The sequence below is a fragment of the Microtus pennsylvanicus genome, chromosome 11, assembly GCF_037038515.1.
Source record: "Microtus pennsylvanicus isolate mMicPen1 chromosome 11, mMicPen1.hap1, whole genome shotgun sequence".
NCBI lineage: Eukaryota > Metazoa > Chordata > Mammalia > Rodentia > Cricetidae > Microtus > Microtus pennsylvanicus.
This window is the reverse complement of record NC_134589.1, coordinates 21006305-21026829: the sequence shown is the minus strand read 5'-3', so window position 1 is coordinate 21026829 and position 20525 is coordinate 21006305. Positions and strand designations below refer to the sequence as shown.

The following is a 20525-nucleotide window of genomic DNA, read 5'->3' as shown; positions in this document are numbered from 1 at the left end:
AAGTTGAAAGGATAGGAGGAACCCCACAAAGTCCTCTTCTGATCTCCACCATCCACCCCCTACACCCCGTCATACACACAATAGTAAATAGTTTAACATTTAGAATGAAACTTAAGCCGGGCACAAACGGCACACACCTTTAATCCCAGCACTCGGGAGGCAGAGGCAGGTGGATTTCTGTGAGTTCAAGGCCAGCCTGGTCTACAGAGTCCCAGGATAGCCAAGACTACACACAGACAAACCCTTAAATCTTAGATCTCTCTCTGGGGGGGAGGGTAAGGCTGGCTGCGCAGGTGTGGTGTGCAAGCGCTGTACAGCCCTGCCAAGCCCTCGTCCCCACCTCATGTTCTCCTGGCTGTGGATCTCAGACCCTTCTAAACAAGTGCTGACCCGTTCACTCACTGCCTTCGGGAGGCGACACTAAATCCCCTCCCTTCCCCCACCCTGGCACCCATGAGAGCTGCTCAGACACTCGCCCAGGCGGGGCTGGCCCACTGGCACCCCGACCCGAACCCCTCCTTTTGTGCCCAGTTTACAATACGCTCCTTTAAAAAGAAAACAGGCTTGGGTGGTGATGCCAGGTGGCACACACCTTTAACCCCACCTGCCCCTCTTCTCTGGGGGCTGGGGTTGTTCATGTTAGGAGCACGGGTAGACACCAAGGCCAGAGGTCAATACTCTTTCTCTGTGGTCTCCACCTTATTTCAGCCTCCCTTATTGGCATGTTGGAGACCGTGTTTTACTGTGGTCGCTGGCCGCCGTCAAGGCACTATGTACACCATCCTGGCTCAGAACTTGCCATGCCCTCTGCCTCTCAAGGGCCGAGATTTACGGGCATGCCCCGTCATGTCTGACTAATCTCTCCACCTGGTAAATTTATTGGTGTGTGTATCGTTACATTTCTGTTGCTGAGATCAAACACCGTGGCTAAAATCGACTCTCAGAAGAGTTTGTTTTGGCTACACAATGTTATTAGGCATGGCAGCAGGCCCTGGGGCAGGAAGTTGAGAGATCACATCTTTAACCACAACCTGAAAGTGAAGAGGGCAAACTGGAGGAGAGACCTCCTAAAGCAGTGCTCCTCAACCTTCCTAACTCTGTGACCCTTTAATACAGTTCCTCATGTTATGCTGACCCCCCCCAATCATAAAATTGTTTTCATTGCTACTCCGTAACTGTAATTTTGCTACTGTTATGTAAACATATGTGATGTAAATATATATGATTTTTCGATGGCCTTAGGCGGCTCCTGTGAAAGGGTCCTTTGACCTCCAGGTTGAGAAACGTTGCCCTGAAGACTATACCATCCCCAAATGCTGACACTAACCACTAGCCAGGGACCAAGTGTTGAAATATATAAGTCTATAACTAATATTTCTCCTTCGAACCACCGTGGTATGTAATCCAAATAGAGTAGGAGGAGGGCAAGACGTAAGACTTTCCAGGTCTGCCTGGTGGGAATGGGGGAGAGAGCAGAACCCAGGAATCCTTAGCTAGGTTGAGTCCAGAAGCTTCCGGTTTCCTCTAGCCAGTTGAAGATGGGCTGAGCGGGTCCTGGGCTGGAATGTGTGAGGAATTGTGGGTGACGAACAGGCTCTATTCTCAGGGGCATGTCCTTTTCCCTTTCTGATTCATCAGCTGAGAGTCTGCGCCCCTGTCCAGGGAATACCCTCATCCTGAGTTGCTAGAACCAACCTCATCAGAGAGGGGGGCCGCGGGTCAGCTTCACAGGACGAAGCTTCACAGGAATGGGGACAATCCCATCACTGCCTTCATAATTGGAATCGGCTGCTTTCCCCAATCCATGGAGAGATGTAGACGTTACGGCGGGGCAGAGCTTACTGGCAGCCTCTGCCCCGGAATTTAAACAATGACCCACCTGAAGAGCGCCACCCCCCCCCCCAAGCCTACCCTTCAAGTCCTGTGCTGGATGGAGGCTGCTCCCTGGTGGCCACACAGGGAAGTCTCATTGCGCACAGCAAGGGGTTAGGGTAGTGGCTGGCCTTTCAGGCAGCAAGTGGATTGGCAGGGCAGGAGGAATCCTTGTTTATTCCAGAGTGCATTAGCAGAGGGATGGTTAGAGACAAAAGAAAAGAGAGATGGAGAGCAAGCTGGAGACCCCAGGCAGCTTGCTTCACACTTTAGTGAAAAGAGTAATAAAGCCTGCCCCACACCGACAGGAACAAATGTACTCACGGCTCTATTATAAAAGTGAGTTCTCGCCGGGTGGTGGTGGTACACGCCTTTAGCCAGCCCGGTCTACAAGAGCTAGTTCCAGGACAGGCTCCAAAGCTACAGAGAAACCCTGTCTCGAAAAACCAAAAAAAAAAAAAAAAAGTGAGTTCTATGAGGAGACAGCAGCAGGAGAAAGACAGCAAATCTGAGACCAACCTCATCTACATAAGAAGTTCCAGGCCATGGGGCTGGAGAGATGGCTCAGAGGTTAAGAGCACTGGCTGCTCTTCCAGAGGTCCGGAGTTCAATTCCCAGCAACCACATGGTGGCTCACAACCATCTGTAATGAGATCTGGTGTCCTCTTCTAGCGTGCGGGCATACATGGAGGCAGAATGTTGTATACATAATAAATAAATAAATAAATAAATAAATAAATAAATAAAAAGGAAGTTCCAGGCCAGCCAGCGCTATTTGATGAAATTGTTGAAAGAGGGAGGAAGAGGAGAGGAGGAGAGGGGAGGGGAGCGGAGGGGAGAAGAAAGAAAGCTGGGCAGTGGCAGCGCACACCTTTAATCCCAGTACTCAAGAGACAGAGGCAGGCAGATCTCTGAGTTCAAGGCCAGCCTGGTCTACAGAGTGGGTTCCAGGACAGCCAGGGCTACACAGAGAAACCCTGTCCAGAAAGAAGAAAAACAGAGGCCGAGTGTGGTGGCCAAAAACCCAGCACTTGAGCAGCAGATTTCTGTGAGATCAAGGCAACCTGTACACAATGAGTTCCATGGTGAGACCACACCTTAAGAAAAATAAAGAAAGGAAAGAAGAGTTAGTTCCGTGCTCAGTGTGTAAGAGTACCACTTGCTCTTCCAGAGGACCTGGGTTCCATTCCCAGCACCTTCATGGAGGCTCACAAGCCTCTGTAACTCAAGTCCCAAGGGATCTGATGCCCCTTTTCTGGCCCTGCAGGTACCTGCAGGCAAAACACCCACGCACGCTTGATTACTTGACTAACTAACAAATCAATTACAAGTGAGCCTCCCATCCCCAGCACCCCCCTGTGGTACACCTGTGCACATGCCATGATGGGTGTCTGCCCCGAGGGCCTCAGCCTCTGCAGCTCTGGCATGAGACCCTTGGGAAAGTTCAAATTTCTTCAGGTTCATTGTCTCAGAAGTCTAATAGACAAACGGGAGGCTCAAAATTGTCTCAATATAGAACACTGGTTCTCAACCTCTGTTTGTTGTTTTGTTTGTTTGGAGATAAGGCCTTGATATGTGGCCCTGGCTAGCTTAAGGCTGTGCTGTTCTTGAACTCACAAAGGTCTGCTCTGTCTCTGCCTCCCAAGTGCTGGGATTAAAGGCATGTGTTGCCATGTCCAGCTGTGGAGAGCGCAGCCTATGGAGGTCCACACAGGATTTGTCTTTTGAATGTGCTCGGTTTATTCACACAAACATTCCTTATATTATCTTGCTACTATAAAAGATAAGCAGACCTCTCCCCAAATGAGGACCACTTGTTTGGGCAGAAACGCTGCTGCAGGGCTCCACTGGAGAATCTCCCGCGAGGCCGCGAGGGTGCTTCCTTCGGTAGCTTGCAGGTTCCACTCACCTCCGCCAAGTCCTTCCGCTGTAGCAAGCTGGAGGTTGGCACTGATGGAGGTTCAGGAGGTCCCTGGGAGTGTAGGCCAATGGCTAGTGCTGTTAGGTGAGACTGTGTGGGCCTCAAGTTCAGTGGTCACTGGTGTCCCAAGTCCTCTTGCCAATGGGGATCAATGTAGAGGCTAGAGAAGCCGTGTCTCAGAGCATAGCAAGGGCTGTGCTTAGCTCTAGGTTCAGTGAGAGGTCTTAAGGAAATCAAGCAGAGAGTGCTTGACACCGGCGTCTCAAGGAAAGCAATGCAGACCACCATGAATACTGCTATATTATAGACTGATGTCTGTCCTAATTTGCTTCTCTGTTCCTGTAATAAAACATTGACCAGGGCTGGAGAGATGGCTCAGCGGTTAAGAGCACTGACTGTTCTTCCAGAGGACCCGGGTTCAATTCCCAGCACCCACATGACAGCTCACAACTGTCTGCAGTTCCACCAGATCTGACACCTTCACACCAATGCACATAAAATAAAGTTAAATAGCCGGGCGGTGGTGGCGCACACCTTTAATCCCAGCACTTGGGAGGCAGAGGCAGGCAGATCTCTGTGAGTTCGAGACCAGCCTGGTCTACAAGAGCTAGTTCCAGGACAGGCTCCAAAACCACAGAGAAACCCTGTCTCGAAAAACCAAAAAAAAAAAAAAAATAATAAAGTTAAATAAATCATTAAAAAAAACAAAAACAAAACAAAAAAAAACATTGACCAAGCCGGGCAGTGGTGGCGTATGCCTTTTTAATCCCAGCACTCGGGAGGCAGAGGCAGGCGGATGTCAGTGAGTTTGAAGCCAGCCTGGTCTACAAGCGAATTCCAGGACTGCCAGGACTGTTATACAGAGGAACCCTATCTCGAGGAAAAAACAAAAAACAAAAAACCTGTGGAGGGTGAGAGGAAGACACAACCTCTGGCCTCCACACATCTGCATACAGCACATTTCCTGAGGAGAGGGTGGGCCACGGTCCCAGGCAAATCTTCCTATTCCAATTTTGGACTGGAGTGCTTCCTTGGAAAGGATGAGAATCTCCAGATAAAGGGAACTGAGAAGCAGGGGCCTCTCCTTCCAAAGGAAGGACTTGGAGAGCCAGGAACGGCCTTGTTTCTCTAACCCCCACCGCCATTCCAGCAGAGCTGGGCAGAAACTCAACCATGTCTTGAACCTTAGGTCCTCCTTCTTCAGCCTCCTAAATGGGATCTCAGGCATGTGCCAGCACACCTGGCTTAGAATCCTTTTTTTATTTTATTTTTATTTTTTGGTTTTTCAAGACAGGGTTTTTCTGTGGCTTTGGAGCCTGTCCTGGAACTAGCTCTTCTAGACCAGGCTGGCCTCGAACTCACAGAGATCCGCCTGTCTCTGCCTCCCAAGTGCTGGGATTAAAGGCATGCGCCACCACCGCACGGCTTTAGAATCCTTTTAGAAAATGAAATCTTGGGGCTGGAGAGATGGCTCAGCGGTTAGGAGCATTGCCTGCTCTTCCAAAGGTCCTGAGTTCAATTCCCAGCTACCACATGGTGGCTCACAACCATCTGTAATAAGGTCTGGTGCCCTCTTCTGGCCTGCAGGCATACACGCAGACAGAATATTGTATACATGGCACTCGGGAGGCAGAGGCAAGCGGATCTCTGTGAGTTAGAGACCAGCCTGGTCTACAAGAGCTAGTTCCAGGACAGGCTCCAAAACCACAGAGAAACCCTGTCTCGAAAAACCACAAAAAAAAAAGAATATTGTATACATAATAAATAAATATTTTTAAGAAATGAAACCTTTCTCAGGAGCCCACTGCTCCCTGCCCCCACCCAGCCCCAGGCACCCTCACCCTCTGAGACAGGCAGCCTGAGCATTTGCAAGGCTTGGAACATCTTCGTGGGCCCATACTGAGCTCTGGGAGCCAGGAGTTTCCATCTTTCTCCTCCTCTGCTGTGGAGGGGTCACCTCCTCACCTCCAGGCCGTTGGGACAAGTGACTGTCCCTGCTCTGCTCCTGCAGCCCTTTGAGGATCCGCTGGTAGGCTGCTAGCCAAGCTGGGCACACAAGGCCACATTTTAGTTCCTCAAGTCCCCCAAGTTCCTCAAATCCCTCTCCACACTCTCTTCTATCTATGTGCCCTCTGTCTAGAAGGCTCTTTTTTTCCTCCTTCTTGGAAATTCTTAGTTATCCTTGGGTGTCAGATAAAATGTCTCTGCCTGTTTGAAGACTTGGGATTCGTCACAGCCCTGGGTGAAATTCTGTTATTTCTGAGTTATTATGTTATTATCGAGTGTGTGTGCTTGCACATGTGTGTGGGGGAGTGTAGGTGTCTGACACACACACACACACATGATGGTCAGAGCTTTGAACCAGAGCTCCAGAAAAGTAGTTTCTCCTGAACCTTCTGCCGTGCTGAGCAGCTAAAGAATCTGGAATGTTGCGGGTTCAGAACCAAATTATCTTGGGCCGTCTTCAGCCTCTCTCAATAGCCATTGTTACCTACCCACCCCTGTACTTGACCTAACGGCTTTATGACAAATAAATGTCATAGTGCTGGAGTGTACAGAACACTGGAATGAACATTGGAACGCAGAGAACATTAGTTTTGCTTTGGAATGCATCAGACCACCGGCTCCCATCATCCCAGAACCCAGGATGTCATCAGAAGCCTGAAACAGACTTCCCAGATTCACTCTACCCCACCTCTCAGCAGTAAGAGCACTGACTGCTCTTCCGGAGGACCCAGGTTCAATTCCCAGCAGCTCACAACTGTCTGTAACTCCAGTGCCAGGGGATCTGACACTGTCACACCAATGCACATATAATAAACTCTAAGAAAAGTGTCTTGATTTATGACTTTCTTTGCTCTGCTACTGTAAAAACTTCACCAAATCATTTCCACATTGGAACATGGAATTGGGGTGTCCTAAAACTGTTCCCAGACCATGGTCACTCATATTTGGCTCCAGAACAAACTATCTCGGTCCTTTTGAAGCAAGTGCTGTGTTTGTGTGTCAATGGACAAGTCTCGAGTGTTACCTTCTACCTTGAGACAGGGTCTCTTCCTTTTTGTAACTTTGTACACCGGGCCAACTGTTTCCATCTCTCAACTCACCCAACACTGGGACGGCAGACTCCCACTACTGGGCCACTACTGGGACCTGAGGATTCGAACGCGGGTCCTCAGGTGCAAGGGCCTTACCCACTGACCTATCTCTCTCTTCACCAAGGGAAATCCTTATTTGTTTCCAGGTCTCTGGCCACAATAACAGCTGGGGCCGTCCTCTACCCGTCCAACAGTAGCAGTGGCAGCGTCTGATACGAATAAAATACATAGTTACTAGAGGAGGGGGTTGGAGATAGGGCTTAGTGGTGGAGCACTTGGCTGGCTTCAGTTCTCATCACTTAAAAGGGTGTCTGGCTGGATGAAAGCGACTTGCAAAAGGAAGCGGGCTGCACCCGAAAGGGCTGGGGCCTGTGCAGCGTCCCGTGTGGCCGCGGATGTTAATGGGGTCACGCGCCCTCTAGCCACGAGCGCGGTCAGCAGACACCTTAGGGTCTAGGTCCGGAAACCAAGTCTCCAGGCGGGTAGCTGGAGCCCAACCTTCAGGCCACGTGGCCCGAGGTCTGCAGCGGATTGGATGCGGGAAGCCCCGCCCCTGGCCCTGAACTACGTATAGGTTGTGAGCGGTCTGCCGCAAAGTTGGCATCATGGAAGCTGCGGTGCTGGCCGTGGCTCTGGGGTTCCTACTCCTGGCCGGGGACTCAGTGGGTGACGAGGTTCGGGAGGCAGAGGCCGTACGGGAGCTGGTGGCCCGGTTGCTGGGACCCGGGCCAGCAGCCGATTTCTTAGTGTCCGTAGATCGCGCGCTGGCGGCTGAGTCGGGTCTGGACACCTACAGCCTGAGCGGCGGCGGCGGGGCGCCGGTGCGTGTGCGCGGCTCCACGGGAGTGGCGGCCGCCGCGGGGCTGCACCGCTACCTGCGCGACTTCTGCGGCTGCCAGGTGGCCTGGTCCGGCTCTCAACTGCACCTGCCCCGGCCGCTGCCCGCTGTGCACGACGAGCTGACCGAGGCCACGCCCAACAGGTATCGACGCTGTAGGTCCCAACTGGCTGGGGCAGAGGCCTGTAGCCTCGGGGCACCCACCGTTGTAGAGGCCCACCACGCTAGGGTGGGGATAGCCGCAGTTACAGACTCCTAGAAGACGGAGAAGAAAGTGGGGTCCTACCACGGTGCCTTCAAATCTTAGCTCCTCTCTAATAGATGTCCGTTCTTAAGCAAAGCCCCTTAGCTTCTCAGAGCCCCTGCTGCAAATAATGACGCCCGCCACGCTGTTGATTGAAAGTCAGCGTGCGATGGTAGAATTTCAAAAAACGTTCTCGTGATCCATGCATTCCATGCCCCTCCTTTGGCCTCTCTGACGATGCTGTGGAGTGACCGTTCCAGAAGCCCCGGGCCCTTATTCTAGCCCTTGGCACATTGTGTGGGCATGATGTGTTCGCGCAACCATCTACCCCATAAAACTGAAGGAACTGGGAATCCACTTCGGGACAGAGACCAATTTTGCCTTAAGGCACTGACATCCTAGGACACCCCCTTCCCACGATGCACAGTAGAGGGTCTGGGCATTTTCAATGAAAATGAAGTTAATGTATCCACAATCGCTAAAGCTTACGGAGCCCCGAGAGAAGGTCCAGCACTAGGTGTTGGCTTTTACCTGGGTGGATCTGGAATGAGCAGTAGAGGGGCCTCTTGGAAACCCGTGCCCATTGTCCTGTGTGTGTATGTGTGTTGGGGGTAGTATTCCAGAGCCAGGCTGCCTCTGAGGTGCTCCAGGGTGATGGGTGAGTGGGGCATCCCATATGTCCCCAATAATGTGCCCCCTACCTGCAGGTACCGCTATTACCAGAATGTGTGCACGCACAGCTACTCCTTCGTGTGGTGGGACTGGGCCCGTTGGGAGCAAGAGATTGACTGGATGGCGCTGAATGGCATCAACCTGGCTCTGGCTTGGAGTGGCCAGGAGGCCATCTGGCAGCGGGTTTGTGCCAACCTGGCCCCTCACGCTCTCCTGCCCGACTTACACACCCTCTGGCCCTGGGGGACTGAGGCTTCCCTGGGTGGGACAAACTGGGTTCTTACTGTAGGTGAGACTCCAGCAATCCATTGAAACAACTGGAAATGGTGGTACATGCCTGTAATCCCAGCGCTCAGGTAGAAGTGGGAGGATGAGAAATTCAAGATCTGGGTGGTGGTGGAGCACTCCTTTGGTGGGAGGCAGAGGCAGATGGACCAGCCAGGGCTACACAGAGAAACTGTCTCCAAAAAAACAGGAGGAAAAGGGGGGGGGAGGTTCAAGGTCATCTTCAGCTAGGTAGTGAGTTCCAAGAGTCTGGTGAGGGAGGGGCAAGGCTCCTCTACTTCATTAGTCTTGGCTAATTCCCTTCCCTTTGGCCAACCTTACTCAAAGACCCTCTTATTGCTTTCTGTTGCTATACTAAAACACCATAGCCAAAATCAACTAGGGAAGGAAGGAGCTCATTTGGTTTACACATCCAGCCATAGTTCATCGCTGAGGGAAACCAAGGTAGAACTCAAGCCAGGTAGAAGGCAAGAACCAGGGAGGCAGAGGCCATGGAGGAACGCTGCTTATATTATTTTCTCAGTTTGCTTTCTTCTTCTTCTTTTTTTTTAAAAGGAAGATCTTCCCTATGTTCAAGACTGTGAGGCACCAGGTGATGGTGGCACATGCATTTAATCCCAGCACTCGGGAGGCAGAGGCAGGAGGATCTCTGTGAGTTTGAGGCCAGCCTGGTCTACAAGAGCTAGTTCCAGGACAGGCTCTAAAGCTACAGAGAAACCCTGTCTCGAAAGAAAAAAAAAACAAAAACAAAAACAAAAAAAAAAGAAACTGTGAGGCAAGTTGCCTGGGTGTCTCCATACTGCCAGACCACAGCACAACATTTTCTTTTTTAATATTTATCTATTTATTTTATGTATATGAGTGACCTGTCTTCAAGTACACCAGAAGAGGGCACCAGTTCTCACTACAGATGGTTGTGAGCCACCATGTGATTGCTGGGAATTGAACTCTGGACTTCTGGAAGAACAGCCAGTGCTCTTAACCGCCAAGCCATTTCTCCAGCCCCCAGTTTGCTTTCTTTTTTCTTTCTTTCTTTCCTTTTTTTTTTTTTTAGACAGGGTTTCTCTGTATAACAGTTCTGACTGTCCTGGAACTAGCTCTTGTAGACCAGGCTGGCCTCGAACTCACAGATATCCACCTGCCTCTGTCTCCCAAGTGCTGGGATTAAAGGTGTGCGCCACCACCGCCTGGCCCAATTTGCTTTCTTATACACCCAGAATCACCTGCCTGTGAATGGCACTGCACACAACAGACTGGGTCTTTCCATATCAATCATCAGTCAAGAAAATGCCCTGCTGGACAGTGGTGGTGCACACCTTTAATTCCAGCACTCAGGAGGGAGGGAAGGAGGGAGAGAGAGAGAAAGAGAGGGAGAGAGAGGCAGATCTCTGTGAGTTCGAGGCCAGCCTGGTCTACACAGTGAGTTCCAGGACAGGCTCCAATGCCACAGAGAAACCCTGTCTCAAAAACAAACAAACAGAAAAGGAAATCCTGCACAGGATTGCCTACAGGCCAATCTGATGGGGATATTTTCTCAGTGGAGGTTTCTTCTTCCCAGATAACCCTAGCTTAAGTAAAGTTCACAAACAAAACAAAACAAAACAAAAAACTGGCAGAGAGACTCTCCATGGGTCACAAAGCCCCTTTAGGTCCTGTATCTTTACCCGTCCCACAAAGGTGTTATTTTTGTGGATTCTCCTACCCAGCAGGTCCGTTTCTTCTGGACTGGAGCTCCCTGCAGGCTGGACTCCAGTTCGTATTATAGCAGCAGCGATGAACGGAGAGTCACGTGTTTACAGGTGTGGGGGTTCTTCCTTCTGCAGGTATACCTGGCCTTGGGCCTGACCCAGTCAGAGATCGATGAATACTTCACCGGTCCGGCCTTCCTGGCCTGGGAACGCATGGGAAATCTGCACACCTGGGGTGGCCCCCTGCCCCGCTCCTGGCATCTCAAGCAAGTCTACCTGCAGGTAAGGAGTGGAGAAGGAAAAAGGCAGAATGGGTGTTGGGTGGTCTCAGACCCAGGGATGGCGATGCTTAGCCCTCAGGCTCTTAACTGGTCCACAGGGAACTTCCCTCCTTGAATAAGCAAGGGCCTCTCCCAGCAGAGGTCCTGGCACATTGACCTCTGTCCCTCTCAGCATCGGATCCTGGACCGGATGCGCTCCTTTGGCATGATCCCAGTACTGCCTGCCTTCGCAGGACACGTCCCCAAGGCCATTACCAGGTGAGGCCCTCCTTATTCAACTCAAAGGGAAAAGGTTTGCCCTGAAAAGCATTATGTAATCACAGAAGCTCTGGACATTGGAGTCTCTTGACTCCTGGTTCTGCCATCGGCCATTGCCTGAACAGATGATTTGACGTCTCCGTGACTAAGTTTTCTTGCTTGTAAAATGGGTCCATTGCTGGGTAGGATGGGACACACTCTTCTGATCTTTGTATTCAGGAGACTGAGGTGGGGACACCACCAGTTCCAGGCCAGCCTGAACTACATAGAGAAACCCAGTCTTTCTATATGTAAATTTATACCCACGGGGGTCAGGGCCCACCGCTCTTGCCGAGGACCATGGTTCAGTTCCCAGCACTCACGTGGTAGTTCACAGCCATCTGTCTCTCCTGTTCCAGAGGATCTGATGACTTCAGGCACTGCATACACCTGCATAAATGCAGATAAACACTCATGCACATAAAAGTCAGTGAATCTTAAAGTATTCCCAAATTATTAGCATCAAACTTAGAAAGCTCACCAAGTTTAAAAGGGTTTAGTTTATTTTATGTGTATGGGTGTTTTGCCTGTGTTTGTGTCTGTGTGTGTGTGCGTATCACATTCATGCCTGCTACTGGTGGAGAACAGGAGAGGGCATCAGATCCCCTAAGGCTGGAGTGACAGATGGCTGTGAACTTCCATGTAAGTGCTGGGAATCAAACCCGGTCCTCTGGAAGAGCAGCCAGTGTTTTGTTTTGGTTTTTGTTTTTTTGGGTTTTGTTTTTGTTTTTTTGTCTTTTGAGACGGTTTCTCTGTGTAGCTTTGGAGCTTGTCCTGGAACTAGCTCTGTAGACCAGGCTGGCCTCGGACTCACAGAGATCCGCCTGCCTCTGCCTCCCGAGTGCTGGTGTGTTGACAGGGATTTCTGTCCTACCCGGCCCTTCAGTCGTTCAGTCCCATAGAAAACACACAGAGGTCCTCATTAATTATAAACTGATTGGCCTAGTAGCTCAGGCTTCTTATTAACTCTTATAACTTATATTAACCCATAATACTTGTCTGTGTTAACCACATGGTTTGGTATCTTTTTTGGCAAGACAGTCACGTCTTGCTTCCTCTGTCTCTGGATCATGACTTCAGACTGACTTTTCTCTTCCCAGAATTCTCCTGTTTTCGTTGCCCCGCCTCTACTTCCTGCCTGGCTACTAGCCAATCAATATTTTATTAAACTAGTACAAGAAACAAATCTTTCCAGGGTAAAACCATTGTCCTACAGCACTGGGATTAAAGGCATCTGCCACCACCGCCTGGCACAGCCAGTGTTCTTAACTACTGAGATATCATTTCAGTCCCTAAGTTTAATTTAGTGTGTGTGTGTGTTGTTATTATTATTATTTAATAGAAGAATATTTAAAGAAAAGGAGTGAAAAATTACTAACAGGTAGTTCCTGCAAACCTTGGGTACGTATATACGAGCACAGAATGTCAGTAAGCTGCTGGTCTTGCCAGTGACCCAGGGGCTGTGTTGGTCTCTGCCCGTGTTTTGTACCCTGTCTTCTCTTCTGTGGTTGGACAGACCTTCGAGGTCTGGATGAGTCTCCTCCTTCGTAAAGCCTTGCCAACACCTCCTGGTGCCCCCATCATGCCTGGGAGCACCTGGCTCCCCTCACAGTCACCGAGTATGGGCTACCCCTTCCTCTTGCTCACCAAGCAGTGGGAACCTCCTTCTTCTCATTCAGTGAACATCTTCCCAGGTGTCTACAGATGTCAGACCCAGTCCCGTGCTGGGTCCTGGGGTTGCAGTGACAAAGGCACCCATGGCTCTGTCCCTATGGAGAAATGATTGGCTATGGAGAAGATAGCAGAGCCTGTTTAGACAGGCTACTCTTGGGGATAGTGAGGAAGAACTGGGCGGATAAGCCTTAGAGGTGGAGGAAGTGTACCAGGCAAGGGATGTAGTGTATGGAAAGACATGGCGTTGTGAGAAACTCAGACGCATTCCAGAAAGCCACAGATGTGAGGCTGATGAGGGGTATAAGACCAAGCCAAACACTGCGTCAGCCTCTGCCAACCCTGAGCCTCTTTTCCCCCCACAGGGTGTTCCCACAGGTCAACGTCACCCAGTTAGGCAGCTGGGGACACTTCAATTGCTCCTACTCGTGCTCCTTCCTTCTGGCTCCAGGGGACCCCGTATTCCCCCTCATCGGGAGCCTCTTCCTGCGGGAGCTGACCAAAGAGTTTGGCACAGATCACATCTACGGGGCTGACACCTTCAACGAGATGCAGCCACCCTCTCCAGAGCCTTCCTACCTCACCGCAGCCACTGCAGCTGTCTATGAGGCCATGATTGCAGGTATGGTGGATTGGAAGCCCCCTGGGACCTCAGGGAGAGGGGGTGGGTGGGAGGAGGACCTGTACCCTGGGGATACCACACTTTCTAGCTCAACAGCCTTTTGTGCACATATGCCATGCTACTTACCCACTCTGGGTGCTGAGGTCTGGCTGATATTGGCAAGGGATTCTTTCCCTCCCGGGGTTTGTTGCTTCATCTAGTAGAGCAGGGTGCCTAGCTTTGTTAAAAAAAAAAAAAAAGCCATTGAACGCGATATTTTTTTTTTTTTTTTGGTTTTTCGAGACAGGGTTTCTCTGTGGTTTTGAAGCCTGTCCTGGAACTAGCTCTTGTAGACCAGGCTGGTCTCGAACTCACAGAGATCAGCCTGCCTCTGCCTCCCAAGTGCTGGGATTAAAAAGGCGTGTGCCACCACCGCCCGGCTTATGAACGAGATTTTTAAACTGGGTAGTGGTGGTGCATGCCTTCAATCCCAGCACTTGGAAAGGCAGAAGAAGCTGGTGGATCTCTGAGTTCCAAGCCAGCCTGTTCTACAGAGCAAGTTCTAGGACAGCCAGGGCTACACAGAGAAACCCTGTCTTGAATGAGCAAACAAACAAATAAGTGAATAAAAATAAAATTTTTTTTTTTTTTTTTTTTTTTGGTTTTTCGAGACAGGGTTTCTCTGTGGCTTTGGAGCCTGTCCTGGAACTCACTCTTGTAGACCAGGCTGGTCTCGAACTCACAGATATCCGCCTGCCTCTGCCTCCCGAGTGCTGGGATTAAAGGCGTGCGCCACCATCGCCCGGCTAAATAAAAATATTTTAAGCCAGGCATGGTGGCACAGGCCTGAAACCGTAGTGTTTGGGAGGCAGAGGCGGGAGGGTTGGGAGTTCAAGGCCAGCCTGGGCTACTTCAGAAGGGGGTGGTAGCAGCAGCGAGATGCTTTGAATGAGTAAAGGCCTTCAGACCTAACAACCTGAAGTTGATGCATGAAACCCACACAAAGATGGAAGGAGAGAAGCAGCGCCACAAAGTTGTTCTGCGGCCTCCCCACGTGTGTGCACACATACACACCAGATACACGAACAACAGCAATAACAGAGCTTTTATTTGGAGCTGGTCATGGTGGCGCACACTTTTAATTTTAGTATTCGGGAAGCAAAGGCAGGTGGATCCCTGAGTTGAGGCCAACCAGAACTACACAGTGAGTTCCAGGACAACCGGGCTGAGGTGGAAAGACCCTGTCTCAAAACCAAGCAACAGCAACAATAATTTATTTGTCTCCACCTCATTGTTGGGATCAGTTGTAAAGGCCAGAGGTTCTACATCCATCCTGTCCGACAGATATGAGGCCAAGACTTCTATCTACCACTTACAGAAGAGGAGGGGCACAAGTGAGGGAGAGCTGTTTGTCATCATGATGGGTCATCCCGAAAGGCACACATTGGCTTATGCTTCTCCAGGCATGATCTGGAGCCAGAGGCCCAAGCCTCATTTTTTCTTTTTTTTTTCTGGGGGGGAGGGGAATGGTTTCGAGACAGGGTTTCTCTGTATAATAGCCCTGACTGCCCTGGGGAACTTGCTTTGTAGATCAGGCTGGCCTTGTGTAGACCAGGCCTGCCTTGAACTCACAGAGATCGACCTGCCTCTGCCTCCCAAGTGCTGGGATTAAAAGTGTGCACCACCACGGCATTGGCTGTAGCTTTTCAACTAAGGAAAAAATGGGGGGGGGGGCTGGAGAGATGGCTCAGAGGTTAAGAGCTTTGCCTGCTCTTCCAAAGGTCCTGAGTTCAATTCCCAGCAACCACATGGTGGCTCACAACCATCTATAATGCCCTCTTCTGGCCTGCAGGGATACAGACAGACATATTGTATACATAATAAATAAATATTTTTTTCTTTCTTTCTTTCTTTTTTTTTTTTTTTTTTTTGGTTTTTCAAGACAGGGTTTCTCTGTGGCTTTGGAGCCTGTCCTGGAACTAGCTCTGTAGACCAGGCTGGTCTCGAACTCACAGAGATCCGCCTACCTCTGCCTCCCGAGTGCTGGGATTAAAGGCGTGCGCCACCATCGCCCAGCATAAATAAATATTTTTTAAAAAAATAAGGGGCATGCGGAAGTCACAGGACAGCTCGTAGGAGTCTGTTCTTTCCTTCTGTCTTGTGGGCTTGTGGATGGAACTCTGGGTGTCAGGTTTAACACTAAGAACCTTCCCTAGCAGGGCCGTCTCGCAGACCTGAGTCTCCACCTTTTTATCTCACAGTGGAGGTTAGGCATAAAACTTTAATCTTTTACTTATGAACCCTGGAGAAACATACTCCAACACTATCTTAACCCAAATACTTTCAGATATGAGGATTCTCAGGCTCAACCGCTGGGTTTCCTGATTGAGCAGGTCCAGAATTTGGGGCCCAAGCATCCGTGTCTTAAACTTTCTGGGTAGCTCTGATGTCCAAGAAGCTGGCTAAGTACTGTACAGGAGGAGGCAGGTTGGGGGAGGGGTCCGGGGGTGGCAGAACAGCAGGTGGATCAGACATGGGTGATGAGTACCCTGTAACAATCGTCTTCTTTCCTCCTGGGCAGAATAGGGTCCACATCAGCCTCCTCATCTCTTTCTTTGCCCTCCCTGCCCCCCGCAGTGGACCCCGATGCTATGTGGCTGCTCCAAGGTTGGCTTTTCCAGCATCAGCCCCAGTTCTGGGGCCCTGCTCAGGTCAAGGCTGTGCTGGAGGCTGTGCCCCGCGGTCGTCTCCTGGTTCTGGACCTGTTTGCCGAGAGCCAGCCAGTTTACCTCCACACCGCCTCCTTCCACGGCCAGCCCTTCATCTGGTGCATGCTCCACAACTTTGGGGGCAACCATGGCCTGTTTGGAACCCTGGAGGCTGTGAACCAAGGCCCCAGGGCAGCCCGCCTCTTCCCCAACTCCACCATGGTTGGCACTGGCATAGTCCCTGAGGGCATTGGCCAGAATGAAGTAGTCTATGCTCTCATGGCCGAACTGGGCTGGCGCAAGGACCCTGTGCCAGATTTGGTGGCCTGGGTGAGCGGCTTTGCCAGTCGCCGATATGGGATCTCCCAACCGGATGTGGGGGCAGCCTGGAGACTCCTTCTTAGGAGTGTCTACAACTGCTCTGGGCAAACCTGCAGTGGGCACAATCGGAGCCCGCTGGTCAAGCGGCCATCCCTACGGATGAATACCACCGTCTGGTACAACCGATCAGATGTATTTGAGGCTTGGCGACTGCTGCTGGCTGCGGCTCCCAACCTGACCGCCAGTCCAGCCTTCCGCTATGACCTGCTGGATGTCACCAGGCAAGCAGTGCAAGAGCTGGTCAGTCTGTGCTATGAGGAGGCCAGGACCGCCTACCTGAAGGGGGAGCTTGATCTCCTGCTCAGGGCTGGAGGCCTTCTGGCCTATAAGCTCCTGCCTGCCCTGGATGAGCTGCTGGCCAGTGACAGCCGCTTCCTGCTGGGCAGCTGGTTGGATCAGGCCCGGGCAGTGGCTGTGAGTGAAGCCGAGGCCCAGTTTTATGACCAAAACAGCCGCTACCAGCTGACCCTGTGGGGGCCTGAGGGTAACATTCTAGACTACGCCAATAAGCAGCTGGCAGGACTGGTGGCTGACTACTACCAGCCGCGCTGGGGTCTCTTCGTGGAAACTCTGGCTCAGAGCCTAGCCAGAGGAGTCCCCTTCCAACAGCACGAGTTTGAGAAGAATGTCTTCCCACTGGAGCAGGCCTTCGTTATCAATAGGAAGAGATACCCCAGTCAGCCCCAAGGGGACACCGTGGACCTAGCCAAGAAGATCTTCCTCAGATATCACCCCCAGGCAGGCTCTTTGTGACAGGCAGATCCAGGGATCTGCTGGATCAGGTCTTCAAACCGAAAAAGTACAGTGTGATCCCTGAGCCTGGGAGAAGGAGCAGGGTCAGCCATGGCTGGGAGGGAAATGAGCTACTCTCGGCAGTCACCCTACATCTGGGGGCTAAAGTACTGTTTTCTGCTAACAATAAACCGCTGAACCAGCCTGGCTCTATTAACCGAGGTGCCGTACACTGCTGGTGGTGGGGAAGCTCAGCCGATCACGTCTGGCTAGGGTGTGGCCGCCTGGAGCCAGGTAGATAAACCTGGAGATGCACGTGCGTTCGCTCTCTGCGTGTGCGTTCGCCTGACCAGTTTGGACATCGGAACTTTTACTCAGGTCGCGTGAGTTTCCCCGTTTTCAATTATTAAATTATATCTGTTGTTTTGAGCTGGTCTGGTTATTTAGCATACCGGTCGGATACGCCTTCATCCTGGTATGTCTGGAAGGGCGTGGGTGTCCATGTGGAGCCTGGTGTGGGGGCATTTCTTCCCAGGCCTTACTTCAGCGTCCCCGTTTTAACACTGGTCCCCTTAGAAGCTGTACAGCAGCAAGCTGGTAATCTTGAGAGATGGTACACACCTGAAATAACAACCCTGAAAAGGCAGAGGCAGGAGGGGTCAGAAGTTCAAGGGCAACCTCAGCTATATTATGAATTTGAAGGTGGCCTTGGGTACAAGATAGCCTGTCTCAAAAAAAAAAAAAAAAGGCAGGTGGATGTAAGTTTGAGGCCAGCCTGGTCTACCTGGCAAGACCCTTGTCTCAAAAACAAGAAGTTCCTTGGGCAGAAGTTTTGTCCCTGTGGCCAGCTCTCCCTGGCACTGCTCAGTTTGCACCCGAGCGCCCAGTTGGTACTTAGAGAACCTCTTCTTTACCCTGACCAACTGAGCCAGCTTGGTGACACAACCACCTTTCCTCCGCTTTGTCCCACAGCAGGGTGGGGAGAGCCTGCCAGGGACCTGGCTCAGCCTTGAGATTGCTGGCAGACACAACAAGGGGCGGGGGCACTGGCACTGGAAAGAGTCAAGCAGAAACCCAGCCCCAGCCTGCCACTAGGACCCTTCCTGTTCCCAGCATCAGTGCCCTTGGCCATGGACCGCACAGTAGTGCTGATTACCGGCTGCTCCTCTGGAATCGGCCTGCACTTGGCTGTTCGTTTAGCTTCTGACCAGTCCCAGAGCTTCAAAGGTATATGAGGGGACAGGCATGGAGGCCAGGGAAGAGCCCCCACAGGTAAGCAGGGTGATGAGTCATTTATCCCCTCCCAAATTTTAGTATATGCCACACTGAGGGACCTGAAGACTCAGGGACCACTGTTGGAGGCAGCCCGGGCTCGAGGATGCCCTCCTGGCTCCCTGGAGACGCTGGAATTGGATGTCAGGGATGCAAAATCTGTGGCCGCTGCCCAGGCTCGTGTGACCGAGGGTCGTGTGGACGTGCTGGGTGAGCCTACCCGAAATACATGTAATAGGCTTTACTACCCAGTGTTCAACCAGACCGGGAAGTACCGAGTTCAGGGAACATGGGAGGACAAGCTGGGAGTGGGAAAGAGCCATGCATGAGCAAGCGGTGTCTGTTCTCTCTCCCTCCAGTGTGTAATGCCGGCCGGGGCCTATTCGGGCCGCTGGAGGCGCATGAGCTGGACGCGGTGGGTGCTGTGCTGGACGTGAATGTGGTTGGGACAGTTCGGATGCTGCAGGCCTTTCTGCCGGACATGAAGAGGCGCCACTCCGGGCGTGTGTTAGTGACTGCGAGTGTAGGAGGCTTGATGGGTGAGCAAAAGGGACAGAGTGAGTAAGTAAGGGGTACTGAGCAAGGCGAGGAGCGCCAGGGCCTCTGCAACCTTGACTCCCCTCCTAGGGCTGCCGTTCCACGAAGTTTACTGCGCCAGCAAGTTTGCGCTCGAGGGTTTGTGCGAGAGTCTAGCGATCCTGCTGCCGCTCTTTGGAATCCAGTGAGTCACCAGCCTTCCACAATCTTCTGAAGTTTGGGAACCCCAAACTTGAAGACACTCTTGGGCAATGCCTCTGGCCCTCCTTTTCCAGCTCACATTGTGTGCTAGATGCTATGCAGGGAGCTTGGCACGGGTTATCTCACTTCACAAGCCTCCCTAGCTTTAAGGCATGTTGGGATGAGTAAAACAGAGCGAGTAGGTGACTAGACTCCAGAGCGCTCTGGTAATGCCAGCATCTGTCACCTGGGCACAGTCCCTCTCAGTGCCCTCCCTTTGTGGAGCTAAGGTTAGGCTTGTGGTCACAGCCAATAACCAGTCACTGCTGTTGCCCCTGCAGCGTGAGCCTCATCGAGTGCGGGCCAGTGCACACAGCCTTCTTTGAGAAGCTAGAGGGTGGTCCCGGCGGGGCTCTGGAGCGTGCAGATGCCCAGACCCGCCACCTCTTCACGCATTACCAGCGTAGCTATGAGCAAGCTCTGAGCGAGGCACAGGACCCAGAGGAGGTGACAGAGGTGGGTGCAAACGGGAACTCCTCCGGGCACAGTCTTCGGGTGGGGCGTGGCTGTGCACCCCCCAGTGGTTCCCCCACAGACCGGTGCTGCTCTTCCCGCCGCAGCTCTTTCTGACCGCGCTGCGAGCCCCGCGGCCAGCCCTGCGTTACTTCTCCACCCACCGCTTCCTGCCCCTGACTCGGTTGCGCACAGAGGATCCCAGCGGCAACAGCTACGTCACTGCCATGCACCGCGAGGCCTTCGCTGACCTCCAGGCGCAGGAAGGCTCCGAGACAGGGGCCAGAGTCCCGGGGGACCTGGACGCGGCCTCCAGCGCCCTCATTTGCCTCTCTGGGTGCGCGACCCCTCAGGTGGCATCTGAATTGTGCTGGCCTGCATTGGATAAGCCGGGTCAGAACAAACCATGCTACCAGCAAAAGAACTAAACCAGAGTCTCCTTTTCTTATTTTAGAATTTGTTTTCTCTTTGATGGGGTCTCACTATGTAGCCCTGACTGGCCTCTAACTCATAGAGATCCACTTGCCTCTGCCTCCTGAGGGTTGGAATCAAAGGCCTGTGCAACCATGCCCTTCTCAGAATCATTTTAAATAGTGCAAACTTTCTCATGGGTCAAGATTGAGGGCTAATATGTATAGTCCGAGGTTCTAGGTTAAGGTTTTTTTTTTCTTCCAATAAATTTATTATTGTTGTTCATGATGTGGATGGGGACACAATCAACCATGGCACAGAGT

The 20525-nt window shown here is 51.8% G+C and overlaps 2 protein-coding genes across 5 annotated transcripts; both read left to right on the top strand.

Annotated features, from left to right (window-relative positions):
- The first annotated feature begins 7461 nt into the window (after positions 1 to 7461).
- Positions 7462 to 17718, top strand: Naglu (N-acetyl-alpha-glucosaminidase). Of its 4 annotated transcripts, XM_075990686.1 has the most exons (6): positions 7462 to 7873; positions 8681 to 8828; positions 10754 to 10900; positions 11072 to 11157; positions 13233 to 13489; positions 16106 to 17718. In XM_075990686.1, the coding sequence occupies exons 1-6, from the start codon at positions 7497 to 7499 to the stop codon at positions 17308 to 17310; spliced, it is 2220 nt and encodes a 739-aa protein (XP_075846801.1). In that variant the 5' UTR covers positions 7462 to 7496; the 3' UTR covers positions 17311 to 17718. The 4 variants fall into 4 exon arrangements, with proteins under 4 accessions (XP_075846801.1, XP_075846805.1, XP_075846803.1 ...); XM_075990688.1 differs by lacking the exon at positions 8681 to 8828 and having other exon boundaries at positions 7759 to 7873; XM_075990690.1 differs by lacking the exons at positions 8681 to 8828; positions 11072 to 11157 and having other exon boundaries at positions 7753 to 7873.
- A 701-nt stretch (positions 17719 to 18419) lies between these two features.
- On the top strand, positions 18420 to 20220 carry Hsd17b1 (hydroxysteroid 17-beta dehydrogenase 1). The gene is made up of 6 exons (XM_075990691.1): positions 18420 to 18516; positions 18604 to 18771; positions 18921 to 19100; positions 19189 to 19282; positions 19620 to 19794; positions 19899 to 20220. Exons 1-6 carry the CDS (start codon positions 18420 to 18422, stop codon positions 20217 to 20219), a joined length of 1035 nt encoding a protein of 344 aa, XP_075846806.1. The 3' UTR covers position 20220.
- The last annotated feature ends 305 nt before the right edge of the window (positions 20221 to 20525 follow it).

What these genes read in the sequence shown, in the direction of transcription:
- Naglu (XM_075990686.1), top strand. Translation starts at nt 7,497, where the DNA reads ATGGAAGCTGCGGTGCTGGCCGTGGCTCTGGGGTTCCTACTCCTGGCC. An exon ending in TCAAGCAAGTCTACCTGCAG is followed by an intron (nt 10,901 to 11,071) that starts GTAAGGAGTGGA and finishes TGTCCCTCTCAG; the next exon opens with CATCGGATCCTGGACCGGAT. An exon ending in CTATGAGGCCATGATTGCAG is followed by an intron (nt 13,490 to 16,105) that starts GTATGGTGGATT and finishes TGCCCCCCGCAG; the next exon opens with TGGACCCCGATGCTATGTGG.
- Hsd17b1 (XM_075990691.1), top strand. Translation starts at nt 18,420, where the DNA reads ATGGACCGCACAGTAGTGCTGATTACCGGCTGCTCCTCTGGAATCGGC. An exon ending in CTGCCGCTCTTTGGAATCCA is followed by an intron (nt 19,283 to 19,619) that starts GTGAGTCACCAG and finishes TTGCCCCTGCAG; the next exon opens with CGTGAGCCTCATCGAGTGCG. An exon ending in ACCCAGAGGAGGTGACAGAG is followed by an intron (nt 19,795 to 19,898) that starts GTGGGTGCAAAC and finishes TTCCCGCCGCAG; the next exon opens with CTCTTTCTGACCGCGCTGCG.